Here is a 22,525-nt window from a genome sequence, read left to right as displayed (position 1 = left end):
TTGTTAGAGTGTGTACAAGTAAGACCCTGGAAGAAGGAAGCCCATCGATTCCATGATGATCAAGGCTTGGGTGGGGCCCGACATGTGTGGCGGACGGACCACCAGCCTTTTGTTGCCCTCATCACTCAAAGCCTCGGCGGATAGACTGATGGAACATGCTATGTGGATGGAGACGTCGACAATGGGGCTGGTCACCAGCCTTAGACTTGTAGCAGGCAGGAGATATTTTCAGCCAGTGGCTGACTTTGAGTTGTGAGTATCCGTAAGTACACGGCTGCCGGCCCAGCTTCCAGCCGGGTCTGTTCCCCCACGCGACAACGTCTGAGGGCTGTGCGGTGATCATCCGATGGAAGGGGAAGGCAATTGACTTTAGGGCGGCAGCGGTGGAGGGTGAATGAGAGTCTATCCGAACGAGCAGTAACAGTTTTAGCCTGAAAGAACCGCGCGAGCTGTCTGGTATTCCAATGACAAGCCAGCTCGAGTCTGCCTACTTCATCCAGGAAAGAGCACCATCATGTTGAAAGTTCTCAAGCATGCTGCCAACCTGGGGACTGAACTTTGTGGTTGAGAAAGATCAGGAGGTGAAGTCCCGCAGTGAAAGGCGGCAGGAGAAGGACCAACATTCAGCCTCCTCTAGAATGTTGATGGGTAGAAGAAAGCGAAGGCCGCATTGGTCTCAGTGGAACTAAGAGTACCTGATAGTCCGTATCGGTAGAGAGGGACGGGGTAGCTTAGCCTGAGGTAAATGAAGTGCGTCGAGCTGCGAAGCCGTGTCGGTGGCCATCCGATGCAGGTTGATGCAGCTCGCAACACTCAACCGGCATCAAGGGACAAGGAATGAGCATCAGCATGCAGCGGACGGAACGAGATGCATCAATGAGCCTGCACCACCCTCAGTAGTCGCAGCAAGACACGGCTGGAAGTTGGGTTGACAGGCGTTGGGCGAGTTAGATGTGCTTCATTTAGAATGGTGCAGGATACTTCCAGACAGGAGGGGTAGACAGGCAATGTGGAAGTACCCCCAAAACGAACCGAATTGGCAGGGGCGGTTGAGCACTTGCAGGAAGCCACAAGGAAGCGACAGGGAAGCCATGTTGGAGACCCCCACACGAGACCACAAATGACAGCGGCGGATACGACGAGGAAGGGAAACAGCAGGGCAGGGTAGTAGGTCGACTGGGCAGGCACGGGCAAGTACGGAGGAAGTCAAGTGCTTGCTGGCTGTCTGTTTCCACCCATGGATACGCAATAGCTCATTACCGGTACCATCAACTACGACACTACGGGTATACTACCGCACCATGCTTTCTATCTACCTTACCTTACGTGCTTACCTTATCCCACTCTATCCAAAAGTGACTACGGAATAATTATTCTGTAGTGTCACTACCACCATCACCACCAGCCCGGCCACGGCCCTCTTTTCTTTCTCCAGCGATGAACATCATCCACTGTGGATCTCGGCGCTCCTTCGTTGCATTCTCCAGACCCAGTCCATTTCCATTCGCTGTCTTCTCTGTTTCCTCCGCCCAACGGGTCCAGGGCCTCTTGCTCTAGGTAGTAGCAACCAGCAACCCGTCGTCAAGCTTCACTTCGTCCGAAACCTGCTTGACAAGCGCAGACTTCCTTGTCTCTGTTACTGAAATCTATCTTGTCATCTTTCTGGTTTCCCGCCGTTCATTCTTGGCCACCATCACACCTATGCGACGTCGATATCGGGGGGGGGGGGGGGGGGGTTTCCTCAATAGCGAGCCTCCCCACTATAAACTAAACACCCTATCACCCCTCTCGCGGGGTAAAAGGATCTCGTTTCAATTGAGAGGGAAAAGATCTATCTGCCTTACGCCTTCGCCTTAAGACGTACTACATACTGATATTCAGTTCGGTATTACCGCCTAAACCCGAACGGAGCGGCTCCCCGCCCAAGGCAAGGCATTCCAGACACGTACTATGTAGTACTTCAAACAACCTTGCGTCTTGGATGACGAGTGCCCATACCTGCCATGTTGTTCATACGATGGCCAACCACTGCCCGGCTCACAGTCGATATATCACGAGAAAAAACCAATGGCGCGGCCGGTCTTTTTCTACGGTTGCGAGTCATTACGAAGCTGATCGTGACTTTCTGCCTGGGCTAACATGGACCAAACAGCGAGAACTTATCCGTTGCCTCGTGGCGGAGGGTCTGTTAGCAAGCATCTTCCTGGCCTTTAACGAAAGCCTGGCGGGCTTCTTGCGACCAGGGTTGCCATTGTGGACTACCACGTCACGACTCGAGCTGTTGAACATTGCTATGCCGAGACAATGTTCGCAATACATGCTAGTAGCTCGTCAAAATGATTTTTTGTCCCTCAGTGGCATTTCCAGTTGGTAGCCATAGGCCGCTCTATCATAGTCAAATTTCTTAAATCGCTTACGCGGCAAGGTGCCGCAATTGTCGTCACACTTGATTGCACATCTTCTTGGCCAGGCCTCTTGTGTCCTCCCAACAACTGGTCTGGTCGAATGGAACCCATCTCCGTATTGATCAACCTCGGTAGCAGGACGTGCCCTAGTTGATAGCCCCAATAGGTGATGGAGTACAGGCATGAAAACGTCAGCAGCGGGGGCTCGTCGCTTCTATTACTCCGGACCTTAAGCTTCGTGGTAGGCTCGCTTTATATGCCCGGCCCCATACGCAACTCATGAGATGCACACTCCTCTGTGCTACTGGTGGTAGTACATGAGCGAACTTTTCTTTCTGAGCGAAAGTTCCTTTTCGAAGCCTCCAACTTTGCGATATTGAGATCAAGCAAAGTTGTGACGAAATTTTGTTTGTCCACCTTGAACTCCCGGCCACAATGGACCATTCAGAGGGCTTGTTCTCTATGCAGGGTGCGTAGTTCGGTCCCGTCTCCCATCGACCGATCTCCACGACTGCGGCTGCGGCGCACAGGGGGGCATGTACATCCGACTACGCAGGTTCTATTCTGGACACGGTTCAACTCGCATCAACAGTGGAACTGCTAGGTCATGATGCGACCGAAAGAGTTGATGGAAACCATTTCGACGCGGCGGCAGGATATTGCGATGCCCTGGGCTAGACGCTGAGATCGATTCTGCTCCTCTTGACGGATCCCGGTGCCCCGGCTGCCCCTGCGAACTATCGATATCCATACCCGCTCATTGCGCGCACGTCCAGCCGCAGCGGCCGACCCGTTGCGTCTTTCTCAAGAGTCTAGGGTCGGACGAAAATAGAGCGGAACAGAAGATGGCCTCCCAACCTCCATGATCGGAGCCTGCAAGACTTGCCCAGCGTCGGACTTACCTCGATACCTGGTGGCTTACGGAGCCACCACACCGTTCCAGGAAAACCTCTTGACGTTCTGAATCGCACCCACCTTGGTCCTGCTGCCAGCCTTGACATGCATTTGAAGGGTCCAGGAGAGCTTTGTCCACCGCTAATCTCAGGCTACTGATAGCGCGTTACTTCTACAGGCGCCTATATGACATGTGATTCTGTCACAGCAGCAGGGAACCAACCAACAATTGATGCATTCAGCTTGCCAACGGTGTTGCGACTGACGGTGTGGTCTAGAACATTTTGACAGTTATAATGTGGCTTCTCCAAAGCAAACGCCCGTTTTGCACCTCAAGAGTTCGAGGTTGATGATATGCATTAATGGTCTCAACACCTTTTGTCTCCTGGGAGACCCACGGCTGCAACACCATAGACACATGGCGCACACATGGCAGGCATCGCGCTGTCAGTCAGATCCAATGTGGATAGCCTTGCCTTTCTTTTCTGGCTATTCGCAACAAGCGACGCAAACAAGGTCTCGTTTATAACGCAGGCTAGCAGAAGCGCTTCACGGACCGAGTACAAATATGGAAGCTGTAAATGTGCCCCTGTTGTACCGCATTTACATCTGGCCGGTATCGCAACAAAATGAGAGATGTGGAAGAAAAAAAACCGCATCTCTACCAGCAGGCTCCCGTATGCGAGCATGAGTCCAGGCCGGTCGAGTCTTGTCAGCCTGCTCGATGGAAGCTGGAGTTGACTGATGCCCCTCTGTTAAAACCAGCTGCTTCTGCTACTTTGTGAATTTATTGGCGGTGAGTCGGAAGTGGGCTCCAAAGTCCCCGGCGACGCCACCACTTCTTGTTAGACATTAGCCATCCTGGAGAATCGGCATGCGCTAGGATGACAACAGCTCCATGACTTGCTTCCCGGCACCTTTCTCCTCGAGAGAAAAGAGATGGGCGTTTCGGACATGGACAAGTCAGTTGTCGCTCATTGGTCAGGGTTGTCCCTTATCGCGTCCCTCCCCGGCAATCTCGGCCAAATTACATTGTATGTGTGTGGCCCCCCACTGCCCCTCCGATACTGGTACCAACCAAGGGCCTTGAAATGGTCATCCGAAGGTTCGCGGTTTTCGGCCGAAGACCGCTTCTGCTGCCATTTCAGGATATTTCGAGCTTTCACTTATAAGGTTTTATCCATCTCCACCTCTCGTTCAACACAAGATAGTCTTTGCCATCACTCAGTTTCCTTTGGACCTAAGGCGGTTGACTTGTCGAACGACCGGTTATCAAGCGGTCGGATATAAACCGCCGTGGGTTCGGAGCAACGCAGGGCGAGGGCGGGCGGTCGATCACACCTGAAAAGGGCTTCTTCCGCCGTGAAACTCTCACCTGCAATAATCAGGCATGAACGTGCCCCGCGTGGGGGTCCCGTTCAATTCTGTGTTCATTTGGGCTGCGCCTACTCGGCCAGGGAGCATGCTAGCATGCCACCTCGACCCTTTCTGGGGTGGCGGGTGTCGAATGATGGATACCACATCGCCAGTTCATCATGTCCAAAACAAAGATGAAGTCATGGCCTTCATACGATTGAGACGCCAGCCAACCTCGCCGTAAAAAGGCCAATAATGGTCTCGTGACCTCCTGCAGCGGCTCGATACCTCGGGAAATTTTCCAGTTTGGTGGCTGGACTCTCATACCGTGTCGTGTGCTCCTCCCATCATTCCAAACGGTTGCTGCAGGGCACAAACTTGTGCCGAGTATGTCGTGTTTGCCGTCGAATCTTTCCTGTAGACAGGCGTCCTACGAAAAAAAAAAAAATAATAACAATTGGGAAGTAGCTCATTTTATAAGTTAATTCTTATCTGCAGAGCCAATTTTTCCAAGACAAGCCCTTAGCCAAAAACTTGGTCAAATGAGGCAGCTGATTCTTTGCACCATTTTCTCAGTAAATTAGCAATGTGATGCCGCCAGAGATCAGCTCCCACGCGCAATCGTCTCCCTGTCGATACTGCCGCTATCTCCCTATCTCTTGTCTATCTTTCTCCTCGGACCTGCCCTATCCGCCAGTGAACATATAGAAATGGACTGAGGGCCAAAGGCTTAATTGGCCAATTCTCGCACTCAATCGTTTTGTGTGCCTGGGCCACCGCAACAACATTGTCTTATCAATGGCTCCTCCTCCTGTCGCTGCTGCTTCATGCAAACCTTACTGACCGCTGTCACTGTTTTGCTGCATCAAGGGTTCAGCTATCAAGACGATCGTCTCCGGAGATCTCGGTGCTTGCAGCGATATGGATATGCACGTTGGCCATTGCTGCAGGCTACCTCTATCTACCTGCGCGTGAGATCGTGTGCGTGTTTCAAGACTACCTGCTTATCTGGTGATGGGCGGTCTGGGCAGGCGAGAGCCTCTTTATCTCTTTCCCCAGACTTCCCCAGGATAAGGCCGCCAACTAGAGTGACGCTCCCTTGGTATAAGTAAAGCGCAGCACATCCTTCCTCGGCCAATTTTTCCTCCCCTCTACTTGGCGATGTAGGTGTTCTTTTAGCCTTTGGTTGGGTTATGTTAGTCACCTGAACGCCTTCAAGGGGTTGGCTTGGCTTAGCTACATCCCGTGTCTTTACGTACATCGTCTAAGCGAATTCCGAGTCACAATGTCGAAGCAGGATCATACGGTGATGGGCAGTCAGGGGTCAAAGGACATGGAGACTGCGCATACGAGGACTTCCGGCAACCTGCTGCCAGACAGGCGGTGGCCATAGAGCCAGACTACCAGCTTCGAAGCGAATGCCTTCTTCTCGAATTACACCTCGAACAGATTATTGGAGGAACGAGTTGGACGGTCCCAGAAGAGTTCATATCAAAGAGAATGATGGCGTGTTGGGATGGATGTCACTACTCCTCGAACATCCACTCATATGCCGCATGTCGCCAACCGCATGGAGATGCCAGCCGAGGACCGCACGTATTGATCGCCCCCGAGATGCTACTCAAGATTTCCGAAGGTGGCATTGGGTCGAACTCCTATCAACTAGCAAGATGACTTGGTCCACACGGCTCAGGACCTAGTAGACACAGCGTCGACTTATACAACCGAACAACAGGATCGAACATAACTCGCCGAACAATTGCCGCCACGCAATTCTTTAACAGCCTCCGAGCCTTGATGCCTCTCGTCGATAACTTCTTCCTCACTCGACCCTCGAATTATCGGTCAACCCCAGTTGTCGTACCGAACGAGAATACCCTGAAAGCCCACATGTCATCGACTCGCCATCCGTCTCGATATGTTGCCCAGTGTCATATCTCGGACATTGCCCTCTTGTGCTAGGTCTCTGTTAGCGCTGATGGGGAAGTGCTTGTTGTTGGGAAATTTTGACGAAGGCTCCGGCATGGCATAACAAGGTTCTTGAACAGCTGGGCGGCTAGAGGAATAGGATGTTTCCATCGATTGCAGTAGAGACATTCAGCCGAACCGAGAGTTGATGGAAGCGGAACCCGGAACACGGCAAATGGCTATGTTAGGTTACGAGAAATGGGCTGTCGTGTTCCGTACATGGTTGTGCCTTCCCGAGGTCCAGTGTTTTGTCTGGCTTCTCATATGGGTTTACGGTGTTGTTCATTTTCAGGCTGATATGGGTTTGGAATTTTGTCTTCTAAGCGTTCTGTCGAAGGGAGAAGCAGCCAAGGTAAGTGGGCGTATTAGGTTTGGCGAGTTCTCGTCGGTGCTTACACTTATGCCATTTTGATGTGTTATAATACAATTGGGCGCTGACCCGGCCGAAACATTAAGCATACTGGGGCTGTCAAATTGTTGCATTTTAGAACATGTTATTTGAAGTCACTTGATGGGATGGGATTGCCCGCCATACACACCGTTCAATTCATCCGCCCAACTGTTTGGCCTCCGTGCATTGATGATGGCCCTCTGGTTCACTCATATGGTCTACCTACGTGGCTCCCGTTTCATAAACTTTGATATTGTTTTCATAGAAGCTGCCATTACCTCTTTGCACCATTTTCCAGCCAGATTCAAGCTTTAGCATTAAGACCAATTCTTGAGCTGGCCCTCCAAGATGAACCTTCGAGTTTAGAATTCGTCGATCAAGGACCGCGTCTAGGAAGAAGGCGTGTTTCTTAGTCGGTAAACGATACGGCGTTCAGTGCTTCTGTTGTATGCTTCCCAACGTACATCTCTCCAAGTAAGACAAAAGCATGCGGTTGTGTTTGTGCGAGTGTCACTCGAATGACATCCCCCTTATTCTCGTGAGGCCTACGTCTCGAGTATGCTCATAGCCCTTTCGGCCCATCACCTCGTGCGTTCGCCAGCGGTGACCGGGATGAGAGATGAAGACGGGATCGATACGTATCCGCGAGCCGGCCAGCTTTTACACGGCAATTGCCACAGAAGAAACAGCTGTTTCTTGTTTAACAGCAGCTCTTTATATGTTACCTCGTGTGCATGCCGCAGGTAAAATGTGAAAGGGGGGGATGTTAAAAAAATATATATATTCGGAGGCCGTCAAATTTCTCACCAGGGACGACAAGAGACCGCCGATTGATAACTGTAGCATTTCGTGACTGTATTTCAACATATATCATGAACCAGGGAGGATATCACAGAGTCAAGGGCAGCACATGGACTGTCCCCTAGAGTTTTGTTTTTGTGTAGTCCGGTACCTGATGCCGAATACGGCAAGTGGTGGCCGGACTGTCACCGGCAAGAAACGGAACGGTCGCCCCGCATCGGGGCCGGCAGTACGTACAATGGCTATCGGGACAACGGCACCGGAGAAGCCGGCCGCTCACCGAGAGACGATTTACCCTACCCATTTACACAAGAGGACAAGTTAATTGATTCCACTGTCATGCTTATCGCGGTCGTTTCCTAAATCGATGATTAATACTTTTACGTTGTTCATCACACTAGATGGTGTGGGGGCAAAGTCAGGGGCCATGACCACCACTGCATTGTTTGGTCAACTTAGTCTCATGACGTTGGCTATTTCGGGCTGTTGATAAACCTACCATTTAACTCTTTACGATAGTTAATAGTCTAGCAAATTTGTTTGCTTGGATTGGGGAAAATGAAACACAAGTATACATCCAAATAAATTGAGAAGGTCAACAGAATAGCAAAAGAGGCTGGGAGATGTCACTGAGAAGCCAGTTTAAAAGCAGAAAAGTTTCTGTTCCATTCATCGTATCCGGCCGTGATTACTATATATACTGTAAAGACTGTGGCGGTCTCAACCAAGGAGACATGTCATCACACTAATTTGTTACAAGGTATCCAGCCCTATCAACATTCCTCCGCCCAAAAAAAAAACTCCAAGTCATTAAGGAAGGGAGTAGAAAGAAATACATGAACCTCCGCGCCAAGATACCCGAAGCCAGATTCTTCCCAGCTCCGAGTAATCTTTGGCTTCCCCCTTGACACATTTATTTGCATGTGCCCAAGGGAATAGAGGGTGGATAAGGCATACAGGTAGGTTTTCCTGAAGCGGCTGACGTCCGATGAGAGACAATTACATCAGGCCCACGACGGCAACTGCAGCACCGAGGCAAACTCCGGCAACCTTAACGCTGCGGTCAACGCCAGCAGCAGCGTTGGTGGTGGTAGAATCAGTCTGCTGAGCGGCAAAGACACCCGTGAGCGTCGAACGAATGGTGCTGGTGCCGGAGTAGGCCTCAGCAACAGTAACGGGGCCAGTGGTAACAGCAGCTTGGCCGTTGTTGGTAACGGTACGGGTGACAGTAAAAGTGTTGGTTTGGTCTAAGATGGGAATCAGCATCAAAATGTCACCAAAGTATGGGGAGGTGGAGGATATCAAAGAGGATCGGCTTACATTTCCAACCAGCCGGCATGCCGCCAAGAGGACCTCCAGGAATCCACCAGCCGTCCACTGGGCAGCCAGTAACAGTGACAGCAGCATCTGTCTTGGTGGCATCACCCCACCAGCCGCCAGAGTACGTGAAAGTACTCTTACTAGAGCAAGCGTTGAAAGCGCTGCAGGCGGAGGAGGAAGCAGAGGACCAAGAGGCAATGGCAGCCGTCTCAGTAGGGCAGGCAGAACGGACGCAGTCGTTCAATTGGCTGTTATCAGTGCAGAAAGCCTGGGGAGTAGGGGTGGCCGTCTGGAAGTGGGAGGAGAAGCAAGAGGCCTGTGGTGATATGATATTTCGTGTCAGCCAATGTAAACAATTTTCAAAGTTTGGGAAAAGTTGAGACAAAAGATAAGATGATGATCTGTGTGAGAGAAACGCATGAAGAGGAAGCTTACCGCGCACTTGGCAGCACCGTTGTTTCCCCAAGCACCCCAGCCGCCCCAGCCGCCGCCGTTGAAGCCCCCAGGACCCCAGTTACCATTTCCCCAGTTGCCATTGTCCCAGCCAGGAGGGTTAGCTACGGCAGCGGCACTCTGAACGAGAGCAACGGCGATAATGGTAGTCTTCATTTTGTTGTTGAGTTGACTTTGATGTACCTCGGAGGGCGTTGTTTATGGGATGGGGTTGCTTCGCAGCAGAATGTCTAATGGCTTTTCTCAAAGAATCGACCGTGGCTTCCTGGCCAAATAAAAGAAGAAAAGAAGCTGTTTTTTTTGGGGGGGGATGTGTTGTGAAGAAAGGATGAGTCCCGATGTGATGATTCAAAAACGAAGCCGAACAATGAACGAGCCGAAGATCAAGCCAGTCCTTTATAATTCTTTGCTACAATGGGCAGGTCTCTCGTCTGACGCACACAATTCCGCCCCCTTCGTTTCCTTCTCTACCGGTCCACCGTCCTGCAGATTGTTTGCTTCGGTCCCGAGATGCCGCATGGCAAAAAAGCAATGACATCGTCTTGACCTTCGTTCGTCCCTTTAGGGGCAACTCGCCCTGTGCCACGGACACCGCGTGGACTCTTTGGACCGCCGCAGATCCTACCATGCAGCCGGTTCCTTCCTCCACCCTTCAGTGGTAACCCTCATCAGCTCGTCCTCCCTCATCCCCCTGCCATCCGCTCGATGACTAGATGAGGGTCACCGCGCGGCCCTGCATGGCAGCTTGGCGCTCACCTCTGGGCGCGGTGTCACAGGAAACAATGTTTCGGTGCTTGCAGTAGAGTAAGCCACTGCGGTGTTCAAACGAGGGTCTAAGTGGCCCATCGGTGTTGTGCGTTTTGCTGTGTCGTGCCACAATTTGATAGTAGTCCGGGGATGGTGGTTGGGGAACACCGGCCAAAGCGGCCCTAGTGGACCCTAGTGTCGGTCAAGAGCCGCGCTAGTACCGACCTGCCAGCCAACCACCTTTGCAGCACGTTGGCTCGGCCCCCCGGAGACTGGACAGGACCTCCTGCTTCTTTGATTTTCTCTTGGGTTTCCTATGCCGTCGTTGCATTAGCTCTCATCTCTTGTGCAATGTCTAAAAGCAGGGTCTGACGTACTTGTGCCGATTCGTCCGAATCGTTGTGCTGCGGCTTCTCGCGCTGGACTTCCGATGGTACTCCTATCCTCCGTCACCAAGTGCCAGTACCATAAGGGAGAATTTTGTGGTGCCGTCAGCCGTGTGTGTCTCGTCCAGGTGCCGAGGAGTGGGACTCGAATGAGAGCCCGACCGAAAAGGCTGGGCAAATATGTTTCAGAATATGTGCTTATGCTGCTGCTTCGTTCGGGCTGATCAAGGTCTACGTCTGCCTTGACCAAGCCCAGCCGCCGTCAGATTGGCAGCAGCTCGCTGGTCATTCTGTCTTTGTATGAGAGACAAGGCTGGCATGTTGGTCATCTCGGCTTCCGCTAAGGCAGGAACGTCACACAGTGTCTCGCGCCAGCCTCAATAGATGACGCGGAATATCAACGCACACTGGCAGGTCGGCGCTGCTTCACCGATCTGGTCTGAACAAAGCCATATTTTCTGCGTGTGTCATTCGTCTCTAGTACAACATGATATGTCGGATGTCGGCCGTCTGCAACGCCGTTTCCGTCCGTTAATTAATCCCGACCCCCAGAAAAAAGTCCCTGCCTTGTTTCATGCAGCAAGCCTGTCATCCCGATTCTGTCCTTCTGCAAACTCCAACGCAAAAAGCAAAGAAGCCGATATTTCATCTCAAACATGCCGTTGCTGCACTGCAGGATACAGCCGCCCTCCCAAACTCATACAAGAAGTCCGTCGCCCCCCAACACCGCCTAATCTTTCTGGTCCATGACGTCTGCCTCATCATCATCATCAATGGAATCTGCCGATTCCAAGTTTAGCGGAAGCTTCTCCGAGAACACCACCGATACGGCGCATTTCGCCACAAAGACTGACTCTACAACATTGTGCCAAAAGCGTCCTCGTTGCTGCCGCTGTTGTTGAACGGAATCGGCTTGCGCGGGCTTCCATCATCCGTGGTCTTGCGGTGTCGGAATGTGAAGCCGACGAAGAGACTCTTGCCCATCTCGTCATCACGGTCCGCCATGTTCTCCAATGCCTGTTGCTTGTCATGCACCTCCTTGTACTTGGCCATGTCTGCTTCGTTGGTGAAGTCATCAAAGTAGCCTGCATCAGTCTCTGAATCGAGCTCGGGCACGAAGGGTGCCTTGGTGGTTCGCAAGGTATCCCAATCAACCTCGGCAAAGTAGTGGTGCGCGTATATTTCCTTAATATTGGAGAACCGCTTGGACCTTGAGTTGATACAGCTAGAGATAGGGTCAGCAACTGCCAGAAACAGCGGCGCGGTTGTAAGACTTACGTCGTGATAAAGTTCCACGTGCGGTTGCTCAAAAAGTAGTTGGGGTCCTCCCACACGGGTCGCTTGAGCACCTCCCTCCAGTGCTTCAAGTTCCGCCAAGTCTCATCAGGAGTGGATCCTGCAAAGGGCGGGAAGCCGGTCAAGGCCTCAAAAAGCATACATCCCAAGCTCCAGTAATCTACAGTGTAGTCATACTCATCTCCCCGAAGCACTTCCGGTGCCATGTAATCAGGCGAACCCACAATAGACTTGGCGTAGTTCGTGTCCTTCGCACGCATCGTCTGGTATCCCTCTCGTCGTTCGGCTACAGTTCTTTGATCCATGGGCTTTCCAAATGGTACGGACGTCTCAGAAGCTTTCTCAAGACGGATTCGCATGGATTCAATCTTTGCGGGCGCAAGGAAACCAGCAGCCAGGCCGAAGTCGGTGAGCTTTACGTGGCCAGTAGAGTCGACAAGGAAGTTTTCCGGCTTCAAGTCTCTGTGGATGTAGCCTAGTTGGTGAAGGGCGTCGACGGAGCAGAACATTTCCGCAATGTAGAATCGAGCATGTCGGTTACTCAAAACACCAGTGTTGTTCAGCAGAGTACGGAAATCACCTCCGGGTACGTACTCCATGGCAAGATAGATATTCTTGTCGTCTTGGAAGGAGTAGAGTAGCCGGACCAGCCAATCACTCTTGGCTGTGGTGAGAATGTCTCGCTCCGTCAACACATGTCTAACCTCGTCCAGCTTGAACAACAATTTCTTGCTCATGACCTTCAAGGCGCACACCTCGCGAGTATCTTTCTTCTGGGCCAGGAAGACCTGACCGTAACCACCCTGGCCAACCTGCGTGAGGATCTGGAAATCGCCGTGGCGAAGTCTGACACGCCTCTTACGCAGGTTTGCGCGCTCTCGCCCCGCATACTTCGACCACACCTGCTTGTATGTCGCTTCGTCAGTTTCGGGTGGAGGGGGGACCTCTGATTTGAAGGAAGCCAGGCGGTTCTGTCTGGAGCCGACGTAGGTCAAGAGGTCGAAGTAGTAGTCAAGGAAGTCTACTTCCAGGTTAGCAGAACTCGGTCAGATCTCTAGAGTTTACGTACAGAGCTGAGTGACGTTGACCAGCCGTCGAACGTTAGGACGTTGCAAAATCTCCAACTCTTCGGGGGTGAGGGCCCTTTGCGTGTTGAATTTGTTGCGGGGTGTCACAGGTTTCTCCCTGGTTTGATACAACTCGTGGCGAGAAATGGCGGCGTGGCTTTGTTGATAAGGCGAGTCGGTACCACCCAGGCGAGGGACCGGAGGGGTGTTTTCCTGTCCATGGGTCTTCTTCAACGGGCTGCCGGTGGATGTGACTCCCTTGTGCAGAACGCTTTCGTCCACATTCGGGCTCGACTCGCCCACATTGCTCTTTCCTGGCGACAGCGGCGTGGTGATGACGCTCAGTGGGCGCTCAAGTCTAGGTCTTTCGAGGACAGGAGTGTTCAACTTAAGTGCACCTTCAAATGCATCGGGCAGCTCGTTGGCCCCAGGGGGGATCGTCCTCTTGCTGGGACTGCCTTGAGGCGTGCTCGCAGGGTTGATGAAGCTGTTTCTCGTGGGAGTTTCCGGCCTCGAGGCAGCATCCTTATCCCTGGTTCCTCCTGGAAGGAAGTTGGACATGAAGCCCGACATTGCTGTATCGTTGTTGATGTCCAAGAAAGCAATCGAAGGGTGGCGACGAAAGAGGGGATAATAGAAGAATAACCCGGGGGGAGGGGTAATCGAATTGAGGTTGAAAGGATCGATACCGCTGCAAGGTATGGATAAAGTTCAGGATTCGCAATAGAAGATGCTAAAGCGAGGCGTATGTTGTTATCTTTCTCCGCCGTGGGGTTGATTTGGGTCGGAGTCCAGGGTGATGGATGGAGTCGGCCCAAGATCTGCCCAAGAGAGACCGACCACTGCACAGTCGATCGCTGGGTGGACACCCGATATTTTAGGGGGGAGCGGGAACAAAGCAACAGTGTTATTGGGTGCTGCGGGGTCCAAGTCAACAATGTTGCAAGGGCAACAATCAAGCCCCTGTTGATTGGACGCATCACGTGGCACGATAAGATAGGCCGATATAGCAAATCCGAGCTTGTCTGGACGGGAAAGCTTCAAGATTGCTCGCCGACTAACCCACCTCAGAATCTCTTCCTCTCCAAGTACATCGCCCACAATGCCCAAAGAACGCAATTTTAATCCCGTGCAAGCTCAACGCAAAGCCGACAAGGCTAAGGCGATTAAGAAGGGTATGCTGCGATTGAGACGCAACCTCAGCCTCGTTTTACAATGATGTCACTAAACCATTTACTCAGGCAAGGCCGAAGTTCAATCGAGACGCAACGAAAAGCTCGCGCGCCGCAATCCCGAACGCCTTCAAAAACAAATCGACGACCTCAAAGCCATTACAACAGGAGGCGGTAAGCTCTCACGACATGAAGAACAGGTTCTTGAGGGACTCGAGAAGGATCTACGTGCTGTAAAAAAGGCACGCGAGGCTCTTGGCGACAAAGCCCCATCCTTTGGTCGCGGCTTCCACCGGGACGACGATTTTTCGGGAGGCGTTCTTGGAAAGCGTAGACGGAACGACGATGAGTTGACCAGCGATGAAGACGTACCTGATGATGTGAAGCGCATCCCTATGCCGCGCGATACACCACCACCGATTCCCAAAGAAGTATTGGACAAATGGTATGCCAAAAGGCGAGCTCGGCGCCAGGCAGAACAGGCCGAGAACAGAAAATCAGAAGAGAAGGACGAAAAGTCAGCGACCCCAGCGCCGGAACCCAAGACCGTATACGAAGCAAAGCCCGTGGTCCGAAACTTGCAAAAGGAGGCGGTAGCTGCGTTTGTACCGACTGCGGTTCGGATGAAGTTGGACAAAGGCAAAGGCCAAGGTGGTCTGATGGAACCGGAAGAAGCAGACAGACTTGAGAGGGAAGGCTATTTGAAATCGACAGGCACTGCGGAGGAGATGGAGCCCTCCGGGCCAAAGAAGGTCATGGTAGAGGAAGCAGAGGACGACGACGTTTGAAAAGGTGAATCATTGACTCTTGAGAGTCGACACGGCTAATATGCCAGTGCTGCACAAAAAGTTGCGCCTGGAAGCTGCTGTTTCGCCTTAAACCGGTTTTGGCATTGCCAGAATAACCCCACGCCAACTCCCTCCAGCACCGCTGAGTCCAAGGATCAACGACGCTCTGTATCGATTACTACGATGTCGTGAGCTAATTTGGCTGCATAGGTGGAGGCAGGATTCAATGGGTACATTAAACTGACCCGCGGCAGTTGCCGATAGGGGCATCCATCGGAACGTGGAAGCTCCAAGCGGCGAGAGGCATGCCGGCATATACGCAGCCTTTCGCCTTGATGTAGCTGTCAATTATGATTTCCCGTTGAAGTCGCCCGACACTTCCTACTTCCCAGCGCTAATCCCAAGTCGTCCGCAGAGGCGGAACCCGCGATTGTCGACTTTTATGCTAGTAACGAGGAATGAACCAGCTAGGCCTCATTATTTGATCGGGTTAGCTGGTCACTTTGTAATAAGCCTAGATGTCGCGAGTTTAGACGAGTATTGTTTGGAGTTCGTGTTGCCAGGCTGTACCATTGCCTTGTGTACTTGGTGAGTGCCACTACGGTCTCACAGTTCCACATAGCAACAAGATAAAATGAACGAAGGGCAAGCATGCTGGTCACACTATGCTTGCGTGATACAGACCTACCACTGCATCGGTTTCATTATGAACTTGATAGAAAGCCAGTAACGAGAGACCAGCCAATGTTGAATGTCAACATCATATTGAGCTCTATGAAAATCATTATGATTATAACATGGGGGCCAAATGGCGGAACGATGGTTGAAAGGAATTCTGATGCTTACGGAAGAGGGCGGGCGCGATTCACATAAAATACATAATCCTGAAGATCGCGTCCAAGGAGAGACATAAAAAGACGGAGAGCTTCTCCAAGATGCGCAAGGGATGGTTTGGCAGGGGCTTGTTAGCGACGACATGATGACATGTGAGCAAATGCAGCACCTGTTACTTTAGCGTCACTCCAAGTTCGTAAGTCTTGCAGCTTATGCAGGATGCACCTGCATTCAGCCAATTTGCAGCGGCCGGACTGCTCACCGAACTAATAAATGCTCGTAGTTCAACTCAGTTAAATAACGTGTATGTATACCTGTCGGGTACGAGTAAACACCCCTTACAACAGTGTCCGCTACAAGGTGTCGCACTTTACAAAATGGGGAAACAATTTATATTACGTAGTAGAACTCATGACACGCATAAACCGAATCATCCAATCAGATGCACACAGGACCCTCTTGCCCTATACAACTTGTTAACCGCTATGTGACTGGCCAGCCTTCATAGGAGTCCATTCCGGATGAGACCTCTCTACCATTGGCTCAAACCCCTCGTTGATCTTGCTACCGGAACCCCATGCTGGACATGACTGATATCTACCGTCAGCGCACGTCAAGGGAGTGGGGGGAAAACCAGAGAAAGGGTTCAATACGAATAATTTTCACTCAGATTGGACCTTGGTCCCGGGCATTTTTCGAAAGAGGAACCCCTGCGTCCATGGCTGTCAGGCCCCTCTGCCTTGGCCGAGCCAAGTTCTGCCCACCTCTCAGAGACAACGAAGATGTGATGCTCGGAGCAGTTGGGGTTAATCTGACAAAAAATTCTGGCCACTAATAACCTCCTCCAATGACCTCACACTCCTGTCACTGTGGACCAAAGCTTGCTGCCGGCCACTGTCCCGTGGCCGCTTGATCAACCACTAAGGTCCAGGAGGGGCGGACCAGACAGCTTATGCGCATGTCATCCACGTGCCGCACCGACGGTCCTACCTTGCATTGTCGGAGGTCAGAACAATTTGTGATTCACTCATATCTTAGCCAGCAACTGCCGCAAGAACCGATATTTTTCCAATCAGAATTGAAGCCATACACGGACTAAAGATCCCCGCCCTGAAAGATTGCGACACCAGGCGGCCTTCCATATACACACAGTGGTTGCAGCTGAGGTGGGAGCAATGACTAAAATCATCATCCAGAATGTCCGTGTCTTTGACAGTGAGAGGTTGCTCGACTCGAGTAACGTCATTTTCACTCGGTCTGCCAGTAACATTCAGGATCCCATGGGCGAAGGCTCTGAAGCTGAGACGTCCGATGTTGTCGTTGACGGACGAGGCTGTACATTGGTACCCGGCCTCATTGACGTCTATGCCAATATCAAGGGCGCCAACGCCTATCTATCCGAATTCGCGGTGCACGGCGTAACCACAGTTATCGACCTGAGCAGCAGCACCCAGCAATGCCAGGCCCTGCGTGTATATACCGCCGGCCGCACGAAACTACCCACCGTACTCACTAGCGGAACTGAGGCGGCGCCGGTGCATGAACACCAGCCGCAGCTTTACGACAACCCGGATGAGGCGGCAATACGTACAAAAGAAGACGCCGTGGCATTCGTGGCGGCGAAAGCGAGCGGGCCAGACCGCGCCGATTTCGTCAAGGTCGTGGTAGACCTAGACTCGCCCAACGATGCATTACTCAAAGCCATCGTAGACACCGCCCACGCCCATGGAAAGCTTACTATCGCTCGTACCGTCGGCAAATCGTCCTACAACCGCGCCATGCGTGCGGGTTTCGACATTTTCGCCCATGCACCTCTCGACGCGCCTCTGGATACCGAACTGGCTCGCGAGATGGCTGCCCAAAACAAGGTTTTCGTGCCGACGCTGCTGATGATGAAAAAAAGGACCGGCTCGGGTTCTAGGCAAGACTCGTCTCAAAGTGGCCAGAGGGTCCCACCAGGCTTTCCCGTCCCGTCTCTGGGCAGACCTGCAGGGGTCAGTGAAGGCAGCGGCGGTGACGACGGCGACTCTGCCGCAGATATCGGCTCGCAGAGGCACAAAAACCCGGGAGCCATGTCGGGGGGCAACTACGAGCACGCAGTGGCGAGCGTCCGTACCCTCCACGGGGCCGGCGTGACCATCTGCGCGGGGACAACGGCAAACATGATACCAGGCGCCGAGATCCCCTTCGGCGAGGGTCTGCACGAGGAGTTGTCGCTGCTCGTCGAGACCGGCATGACACACTTGGAGGTGCTGCGTTCGGCGACCTGTGTCGCGGCCAAGGCTTTCCGGCTGAGCGACCGGGGAATAGTCCGGGGCGGCCTGCGGGCCGACTTGCTGCTCGTCGAGGGTAACCCGCTGGAGGACATTTCGGCGACGCGCAAGATTAGGAAGATCTGGATTCAAGGGGAGGATATTGGCCCTCCGAGTACGTCGGAATGAGGTTTTTTTTTCTTCTGGTTTTGTTTTGAGAGACTATCAAAGCGAGGCGCACAAGATACCTTTTTATCTGAGCGTCAAGCTACTATTTTCAGTTTGTTGTATTAGGCAGGAATAGCAGAGGCGTGTTTTGCAAGCCAACTCGGATTATACCCAGTTCTGTTTGTTCCTGAGGCGTTAGGAGAAAAGAAAAAAAACATTTTGAAAAAAGAAGAAGAAGACAAAGCTCCATTGTTGCTGTGAACACTAAACCTAAACACCCCCCCCCCTTTCTTGCAATCCCCCAAAGTGTGCTCATAAAACCACTATGCCGCCTTTTTTATTTGTTCCGCCACTACATGAGTAACCCTTTAGCCCGACACCAGAAAGTGATGACTATTCGGCGCAAATCATCCTCCTGCTCCTTACCCTCCTCATCCTCCCGAAACTTCCGCTTGCGCCGGTTCAATATCTGAAATGGTACCCGAGAAGGTGACAGACGCAGGATACCAACCTGCGCCACCCGCCGTCCCACCACCCGCGCTGCCAAACACTCGGGCTCCGTGTACAGTGACCATAGGCGCGCCGTCGCTTTCGGGCGACTTCGATCCCTTCCCGTAGTACGGGATGCGGATGCTCCTGTCCCTCGCCGTCTCCTCCACTTCTCGCAGCAGAGAGGTTGCGCGGCTCGAGACCCCGCTCTTGCCGCCCATCTCGTACAAAATGCAACAGGCCTTGGCGATGACATCGTGGACGGCGGTTTCCGTTTCGACGAAGGGCAGCAGTGTGTGGGCCGTGAAGGAGCAGTACTCGGCGGCCCAGTACTCGTGTTTCAGAGTGTAAATGCCGCGGTAGATCCAGAGGTTGGTTACCAGGGAGTTCGCGTGCAGAATCTGCAGGGAAGTAGCGTTGCGGCCGTCGAAAGAAACGCCAGAGTGCCTTGTGAAGGCGGAGAGCATCTCCAAGGCGACAAAGTCGTATGTGCTTCTAACGAGTTTCACAACTGTCAGCGAGGGCGAACCGTTTGCCTTCCCCCCCCAGCCTTTTTGTGGCAAGCCAGAAGAAGGGGAGTTAAAAAGAATTTTTGACTTACTGGAGCATCAAAACTGATGGAGAAACGCTCCTACTCGTCGTGAGATGCTCCGGGAGCGTCAGCTTCCAGCAAAGGAGCTTGTTGTACAAGGCCGTACAATGCCCCTCGTCGCGGATGACGCGGCGGTTTCCGCCCCTGATAAACCCGGAGACCAACTGGTCCATGATCTCGCACAGGGAGCACTCGGCGGTGAACACCTGCACCTGATAGGCCGCTTGCGCAGCAAAGGGGTCCTCGCTGGCGGAGGAGGTCGAGCTTTGGGAGCTTGCATCGAGGCCATCCTGAGCCTCAAATATCTTCATAATGAGCGGCCTCGAGATCGGCATCTGCGACGAGGTAACAAGTGCCATTTTCCTGGGAAGACGTCAGCTTCCGCGAATCCCTTTGGGCTTCTTGTGCTGTCGACAAACGCATCGCAAGCACTGTATCTATACGGGGGAGTGAGAAGGAGATACGCACGCGAAGAAGCAATAGAACCCCCATGCAATGGAGGAGATTGCTTGCCAAACCCCAACATCATCCGTCACCTCTTCCGAAAATTTGAACAGGCTGGCACCATTGCTTTCAAGTCCCAAGGCCGCCCACGTCTGCTGGAGAAGACCCACGAGGTTTGCGCTCTGGGCAAGGGACATACGGGAACCCTCGTTTCTAGAGTATACCCAGAGTATCGCTGCACTCTGCAGCAGGGTGAGAGAGCTGGTTCCTCTTTCGGCGTCTAACAAGCTGAAGGCATGACTGGCAAACCTCTGGGAAAGATTGACAAGGTCAATTGTGGAGTTGGTGTGCTTTCTCGTCATATGCAGCTATGCCCAGGTGGTAGAGAGGTTAGCTAGTGACTCACGCTCAAGGCCGAGGAAGGGAACGGCTAGCATTAGCAGAGGAATGGAGAAGGGGACCAGTAGTTACGCACAGATGAGATGGCCAGCATGGCGTTGATCAGAAGCGGCGTGCAGAACCTCTGTTGCTGTTGAGTTTCTCCTGACCCCTGACTTGCAGCCTTTAGCTCGGAGATAAACAGCCGCCGGTCGATGAGGCGTGACAGATAGCATCCCAGGTCCAGAAGATATCAAGCAGCTGGGTCAAAAACTGATCATCTTGAGAGACCAGGGTCCAGCGGGACACAGGGAGGACGACACCAGAATCGGCAGTCTCGGCTAGCAGAGATCTCAGGGATGTGTTGGGGCTGTAACCAGGAGAGTAAGACGAGTTAGCATACTGGTAGACCATGGATCAAATCCCCGGGACTGTTAGATTAACAGACGCCGATCAACTTACCTTTCTGGGGGCTTTTGAATCTCCGACTGGGGAACCGAGTTCTTTGGTTGTGAGGTAATACTCGGAGATGATTGAGGTTCGGATGTGCGTAATGTGAGGCCTATTATCTCTCGGAAAAGTTTCCAGTTGGTCTTTGGAATTTCTTTCTATTGTGTGTACGAAAAGACTCACCTCCTTGGTCACCTAACTTTGGCAACAGGAGACTGGCGTCTGCTATGGACTGAATAGTCTCGTCGAGATGCTCCGAGTGTTGCAGCTGTTGCAATATCTCAGTGGAAGCACCATCCCGGCTAGCGCGGAGCAGCTCCAACACTCTGCGGCTACTCTCGTGAGCCTTTGACATGTGGTTCAGCTTCAGCTTCTGGGCCTCCCTCTGCGAGAGACCCTCGGGAACCGGGTAGACGCATGGTATCTTTGATATGGAACAGGCGTAGCAACAGGGCCGGGCGCCATCACACTAGAATCGGCATCTCAGCTCTGAACTTGACTTGGAGCCACAGTCTCCACTCCTTAATTCTCATTTAGTCCTTCCAAGAGGACAAGCCTAGTTTTGTGGGCAGTGCATGCGGGAAGGGCTTATCTAACCTTGACTTTTCGTTTTCGACAACCTGGAAATAGTTGTGTTACAATAGATGTTCAATATAGAGAGCACTGGGGTATTGGGTGAAGAGAGTGGTGTACCATTACAAGCGGCTGACACTTGTGGCCTCTTTCTTTTTGGGGCAGTACTGATTGGAATTGGCGCCGGAGGTCCATTCGAGGTAAGCGGTAGTAGGGGCCGCAGCTTGATAGAATTTGCCATGGTGCCCAGCTTATAGTCGAGATTTGTGGATGAGAAGGCTTTGCCACTTCTCTTTCAATTCCAGGGAACGTCTAAAAGGTTAAAGGAAGGCAAGGCAGGATGAGTAGGCTTCTCAAATAAGGTAGATACAGAGTTCTGCCGAACAACAGCACTGGAAGAAGAAAAGAAAAAATGAGTTTAAAGAAAGACAATTATTCCAGGACGGTCGTCTTCACCCTTGGAGGTCTAATAACCACAAGAAGCGGGGAGCCTGGCCTTTGAGGCGGGAAGTGGGAGGGGAGAAAGATAAGGCGGCGCTGAAGTTAAGGAGTAACCAGACGGGAAAGAAGAGTAACAATAATAAATAGCGAACCGTGAAATCATTGAAGGGTTCCAGAGACACGGGTTCAAAGAGCACAAATGCAGCCAGAATACGGCCTGTCGTTTGGGGTCTGTAAGCCAAGGAGGCCACTCCTAATGGTGCAAACAACCTGGTTCTCGTGTCAGTCAGACTCCAACCTTGCAGGCAAAGAAAACAAAACCAACGGAGGTGGTTTCCATTGCAAATGAACGAATAGCGGCACAGAGTCCCATACCAGATCCAACCTTACGCTGATGTTACCAGCGTGTGAAAATTTTGGGCAAGATGGCAGTTGTGACTAGGCCAAAGACAACTTGGCGGTTGCGGACAAGGCGCCGTAAGGATAAGGTAGCCGTCTACCCCATGCATGACGGGAAGTCGACGTTGGGGTTAAGTCGCCAGATGACTCAGCGTGAAATATCCCATGATTGGGTCAGATAGGGGGTCCGGAGAGGAGGCCGGGCAGTTTGAGAGGTTTCTCATGCGACCCCCGCCACGGCCCGTTATGAAGCCAGTCTTCGGTCAGGGCCCTGTTCCACGCCAATCGCGGATTACTTTGCGGGGCAACTCAGTTGACAGCGTCAGATTATTGCCTTAGCTCCACGGAGGGGGGGATGCTTGCTACATTATCCGAGGCTGGAGCACAGATTGAATTACAGACTGTGCACTGGGTGACTGCCAAGTGCTCCTACTTCTCTGCCTAAAGAATCTAGGCCCAAC

At 52.4% G+C, this 22,525-nt stretch overlaps 6 protein-coding genes across 6 annotated transcripts; 2 read left to right on the top strand and 4 right to left on the bottom strand.

Annotated features, from left to right (window-relative positions):
* Positions 1-8,814: 8,814 nt before the first annotated feature.
* Positions 8,815-9,744, bottom strand: CTRU02_207422 (uncharacterized protein; the record flags this gene model as incomplete). The annotated part of the gene is made up of 3 exons (XM_036719192.1): positions 8,815-9,062; positions 9,136-9,451; positions 9,571-9,744. The coding sequence occupies 3 exons, from the start codon at positions 9,742-9,744 to the stop codon at positions 8,815-8,817; spliced, it is 738 nt and encodes a 245-aa protein (XP_036588899.1).
* A 1,832-nt stretch (positions 9,745-11,576) lies between these two features.
* On the bottom strand, positions 11,577-13,657 carry CTRU02_207421 (serine threonine-protein kinase dbf20; the record flags this gene model as incomplete). The annotated part of the gene is made up of 3 exons (XM_036719193.1): positions 11,577-11,946; positions 12,000-13,038; positions 13,087-13,657. The coding sequence occupies 3 exons, from the start codon at positions 13,655-13,657 to the stop codon at positions 11,577-11,579; spliced, it is 1,980 nt and encodes a 659-aa protein (XP_036588900.1).
* A 529-nt stretch (positions 13,658-14,186) lies between these two features.
* On the top strand, positions 14,187-15,044 carry CTRU02_207420 (ww domain binding protein 11; the record flags this gene model as incomplete). Its single annotated transcript, XM_036719194.1, has 2 exons — positions 14,187-14,259; positions 14,326-15,044. 2 exons carry the CDS (start codon positions 14,187-14,189, stop codon positions 15,042-15,044), a joined length of 792 nt encoding a protein of 263 aa, XP_036588901.1.
* Positions 15,045-17,053: 2,009 nt separating this feature from the next.
* CTRU02_207419 (amidohydrolase) lies at positions 17,054-18,319 on the top strand (the record flags this gene model as incomplete). Its single annotated transcript, XM_036719195.1, has 1 exon — positions 17,054-18,319. The coding sequence occupies one exon, from the start codon at positions 17,054-17,056 to the stop codon at positions 18,317-18,319; it is 1,266 nt and encodes a 421-aa protein (XP_036588902.1).
* Positions 18,320-18,729: 410 nt separating this feature from the next.
* On the bottom strand, positions 18,730-20,316 carry CTRU02_207418 (nitrogen assimilation transcription factor nira; the record flags this gene model as incomplete). Its single annotated transcript, XM_036719196.2, has 4 exons — positions 18,730-19,282; positions 19,389-19,742; positions 19,848-20,191; positions 20,299-20,316. The coding sequence occupies 4 exons, from the start codon at positions 20,314-20,316 to the stop codon at positions 18,730-18,732; spliced, it is 1,269 nt and encodes a 422-aa protein (XP_036588903.2).
* A 71-nt stretch (positions 20,317-20,387) lies between these two features.
* On the bottom strand, positions 20,388-21,465 carry CTRU02_207417 (nitrogen assimilation transcription factor nira; the record flags this gene model as incomplete). The annotated part of the gene is made up of 4 exons (XM_070204888.1): positions 20,388-20,578; positions 20,823-21,120; positions 21,249-21,271; positions 21,345-21,465. The coding sequence occupies 4 exons, from the start codon at positions 21,463-21,465 to the stop codon at positions 20,388-20,390; spliced, it is 633 nt and encodes a 210-aa protein (XP_070061421.1).
* Between the last annotated feature and the right edge of the window lie 1,060 nt (positions 21,466-22,525).

Source organism: Colletotrichum truncatum (assembly GCF_014235925.2).
Source record: "Colletotrichum truncatum strain CMES1059 chromosome Unknown Contig_0004, whole genome shotgun sequence".
Classification (NCBI taxonomy): domain Eukaryota; kingdom Fungi; phylum Ascomycota; class Sordariomycetes; order Glomerellales; family Glomerellaceae; genus Colletotrichum; species Colletotrichum truncatum.
The sequence above is the reverse complement of the archived record's forward strand: the minus strand, read 5'-3'. Positions and strand labels throughout refer to the sequence as shown.